The 4,330-nt window shown below is 47.9% G+C and overlaps 1 protein-coding gene across 1 annotated transcript; it reads right to left on the bottom strand.

The window, feature by feature from the left end:
- Positions 1-425: 425 nt before the first annotated feature.
- LOC116265879 (scarecrow-like protein 6) lies at positions 426-3,735 on the bottom strand. Its single transcript, XM_031646852.2, has one exon. The coding sequence runs from the start codon at positions 3,166-3,168 to the stop codon at positions 901-903; it is 2,268 nt and encodes a 755-aa protein (XP_031502712.1). The 5' UTR covers positions 3,169-3,735; the 3' UTR covers positions 426-900.
- Positions 3,736-4,330: the final 595 nt, after the last annotated feature.

The raw sequence follows: 4,330 nt of genomic DNA, 5'->3' as shown, positions 1-4,330 counted from the left end.
ACTACAAAGCAGAGAAAACATATGAAAATAAATCCAGTGATATGGATGGATAAGCTAAACTGCAAAATGATTTACAACCAAGAAGACTTTGATAGACTAAGGTGCCGTTATTGGGGTTCTTGGAACAGCAAAGATACTGACATAATCCTGTTATCATCATCCAATTGCTAAAGTTGATATGTGGAAAATAAAAATAAAAATCTAACAGAGGGTTCGCAAGCAAATGTGAAGAACACTAGGACAATGCATATTCTGCAGATGCAAATCAATTTCTTAAGCAATCAACAGAAGAGACAGCGAACACACCAATCCACTGGGCCACTGAGCAAGCACGATCACCCACATTTAACCAAAAGGTCTGTTCTCCACAAGAACACAAACGCAGCAAATCCAACGCAGCTACTTACCCCATTAGCACCATCATATGCAGAAATTTGCTAGAATTTTGCCATTTATAAGTGTAAGAATAATTTACAGCAACAGTTTTGATTATAACACTAGTTCGTCAGACGGGCAAACAGATGTTGGGCCCTCTCCATGTGTACAATCAACACCTACTAAAGTTGTTGCTTGTAACATATACACTAGCGCCAGTGACTTCCCAAAGATGTTATATACGCACGACATAAACCCGTTAGCATATCCTCCTGGTTCATGACAAAAGGAAACAAAGAAAATATCTTCCAAGTTTCTCAGAGTGTGAAGCTGGAATCAAATAGTCAAAATGACATTAAGTATACTGCCAACGGGAAGTAAAAGAGGATAAAGTAGAAGGCTAAACCCCGAAGTGATGACAAAAACAGCAAGTTTTCATACCTACTGTATCACTTATAACAAAAGGAATTCAGCATATAAGTATGGTCTTACATGCTTGCCAAAGGTGCAGGCGTTAGCACCCCATCAGCACGTCCAAACTGAAGCAGTGGCGAGCTCCCGGCGCTGCCAAAGGAGAAGAAGTGAAGCTTGGTGCTTCTCGACGTGGAAACCCCGTAAATTGAGCCGCTTAATGAGGCATTCAGCCTGTATCTGTGTGTAGTTGCTGAGAGCCACAGGCGTGAAGCCAGCTGAAATGAACAGATTCCTCCAAGGCGGGAGCTTCTCCGCCGCATGATACCAGCTAGCCACGAGGCTCTCAATCTTTGGCTTAAGAAGCAGACCTTCGACCTTGCGGAGAGTATTCGGATTGACATTCATGGCATCGAGGGAGTCAAAAAGAAATGAGTAGAACTGCAAACCATTTAGGAAATGCTGCGAGAACGGGAGGTCTGTCCGATCACAAGCATTGTCAGAGGAGACAACCAATTTTGGTGAAAGCTGCCTGACGAATTGGAGGAGTGAAGGTAGCGAACTCGAAGAAAAGAATCGATGAGACGAGACGGGGAGATTGGCAACAAGAACCTGATTTGGACTGCGCAAATTGCAGACAGAAGGATCGAACGAATCGAGAATGACAGCGTTGAATTCAAAGGGTATATTAAGCAAGCGAGCAAAGTTCGAGAGGTTCTCTTTGGTAAGCGCGAGCTCCAGCTCATTATGCGAAGACGGTGAGATGAATGCAGTGATCTTAAGGGAGTGAGTACCATCAACCTTTGGCGCAATCTCCTGCATGAAAGAAGCCCAGTGCCCGCCGATCCCGATATCAAAATCGAGGATGTGAATCGCGCTAGGGCCGTTGAGGATCTCCAGCAGAGCCTGGTTGCACGTCAAGCTAGCGAATTGCACTAATGGGGAGATCTCACAGAAGGCCTTGTACGCACCTATCCTGAGAACGACGTCGGAGGGAGAATAGACTGGAGGTGCAATGGCCGGATTGACGCCCTGCACAGGAGGGGCACCATTCCGGGTGCCCAGGACGTGGAAGAGAGCCTCCTTGAAATAGAAAGCAGCCCTATGCGGGGGCTTCCCAACAGGTGAGGACAGGTGGTGATTGAGCCGCGCCAATATCGCCCTGGCGTGAACAGAATTTCCGGTTTCGGCGAGCTCGGCTGCCCGGTGGAGCTGATCCACAATGAATAGCTGCGCTGCGTCGTCCGAGCCCGGACCGTAAACAGAATCAGGCATCGATCTCGGCCTCTGCTGCTGATGCTGCTGCAGCAAAGACATAGGCTGCTGCTGCTGCTTCAGTTTGTGTGGCCTCAGGAACAATTCCTGCCCAGAGTCGGAGAAGGGCACCTTGTTCGGATGTGGAATTTGCATCTCCTGCTTTACAAGGGGAGGGAAGGGCAGAGCCTGGCTAGGGGGAGGTGGCGCCCATTCCTGGTCAAGCCCCGCCGACTGGTGGCGTTTTGCTGGAGGAATGACCGGAACTTCCTGTAGGTAGAATCCCAAATTTGACGCCGCCGAATTTATGAATGGGTGAATATGAGGTTTCTCCTCCAACAGAGGTGGCTCCGGCTGCTGCTGGCAGAAAATTCCCGGTAGGTCGACCAAAGGGAGCGAAAGATTTGTCGACGGCGCGAACAGAGAGACATTACCAGCACCAACACTGGTGGCAGCACCTCCACCAGAGCAGGCACCGAATTTAGAAGCAGAGGAGAAACCACCAAGCAAGGAGTTCACAGGAAAAACCACTCCATTACAGGAGGGATCGATGAAGCTTGCACCAAAGCCGTAAGTGGTAGAGTCAACCGAGAACCCAGGCTCAACTGGACCATCAAACGAAACAGTACCACCACAACCGCCTCCTCCTCCTCCACAACTACCGCCGCCGACGCCATTAACTTGATTCGCGCTCCCACCACCTTGCGGGATCCTCAAGGGATCCTCCATCTCCCCCACCATCCACCTGAAGAGAGAGTTGTCCTGCGGCTCAGGCGCTCCCACAGTTTCAATCATCATATTATCCCATTCATCCATAGCAACCCCACATTTTCCAGACCCCACGAGCTCAACAGGCCACTCGTCTTTGGTCGGCTCGCCGGCAGCCGCCCATTTCTGCGGCTGATGGCCAGAGATGGCCGCCACCCCCCCAGCAGTATCGGTGGAGCTACCACCACCACCACCACCAAAGGAAGAAGACAGGGTGGACGTCGAGGTGGGGCTCGGACTCCTATGCGTGTCCAGCACAGAGGTGGGCTCGTTGTTTACCTTCTTCCACTTTCCCTCGCCAAACTCCGGCACCGGTACTGAAACGCCCTTCCCCCCAAAATTGAAGGGCATCCCCTTCATCGGGTCCCAGAAAACCGAGTACCCACGATGAAGAAAGACCACCAGAAAATACAGAAAAACGAGGACTTTTTTTTTTTTTTTCACTTACCAAGATTGCTAAGGGAATAGTTTCAGAGTGCGCACCACCACTCTAAGCCAGTGAATGCTTTTAGGGAGGTAGCGTTTCTCCTTCATATCAGAAAGAGAGAGTACGGAACACAAGTAGAACGAGAGACAGAGCGCGAGATTACAGGGAGTAAAGAGGAAGCGCAGGGAGGCTGCGTGCTTTCATAGAACTCATTCTTTTCTCTCTTTTACAGACGGAACAGAAGGCGGTAAAATCAGACCCCTCCTCTCTCTCTCTCTATTCCTATCCCTCTAGGCCCTCGGCCGTCACTCCTTTTCCTTCTCTACTGGGTTTCCGCCTTTTCTGCTCTCCTGTTATCTTCTCCCCCTTCTCCTCCTCCTCTCCTGCGTACACAGTACCCTCCCCTTCTGCTCCTCTGCCATGGATGCGTGCAACATAAAAAAGGTAACAAAGCGTCCCCCTTTCCCTCCTCTTTCTCTCTCCACAGCTCTCTCTCTCTCTCTCTCTTGATATATATCTATATATATATATATATAGGTATATAGATATATATAATTCTTCTATTTCCTCCTCTCCCGTCTCCCTTACCCCGTAATGTATTTCCTCCATTTAAAAATAATATCAGATAAGCATTTATAGGTGTGCATCAGATTGGCTCTCTCTTTCTCTATAGGTGTGCATCAATCTCTCTCTTTCTTCCTGAGAAGCTTTTGTCTGTGTGCTGTCATTCTCACTGTTCTTTCACTTAGGACCCAGAACCCGGGGTACACTTAAAATATACCGTTGGTAAAAACCGTGCCCGGGTTCCCTAACTTGCCCTCCCTCGAGTACCATGGAATTGTATTGAAAAGCGTTCGAAGGACAAGCGATGCCGGAGTTGTTTTATTATAGATTTGTTGGTGGTGAAGTTTATGGTGCAAGAAACAAAGAAATTTGTCACAAGCTTCTTCATCTTGAACAATACTCTTATGATTGCATTCAATATGATTTACTTGTCAAGAATGTGACTTGTAGTTGAATCCTGATATAGAAATAAAAATCAATAAAGCAAAATATTTTCTGACAACCAGTAATAAATAGATCATTTGACTTAGA

This window comes from Nymphaea colorata, chromosome 12 (assembly GCF_008831285.2).
Source record: "Nymphaea colorata isolate Beijing-Zhang1983 chromosome 12, ASM883128v2, whole genome shotgun sequence".
Taxonomy (NCBI): domain Eukaryota; kingdom Viridiplantae; phylum Streptophyta; class Magnoliopsida; order Nymphaeales; family Nymphaeaceae; genus Nymphaea; species Nymphaea colorata.
The sequence above is the reverse complement of the archived record's forward strand: the minus strand, read 5'-3'. Positions and strand labels throughout refer to the sequence as shown.

Coding starts and splice junctions, on each gene's coding strand:
- LOC116265879 (XM_031646852.2), bottom strand. CDS start 3,168: ATGAAGGGGATGCCCTTCAATTTTGGGGGGAAGGGCGTTTCAGTACCG.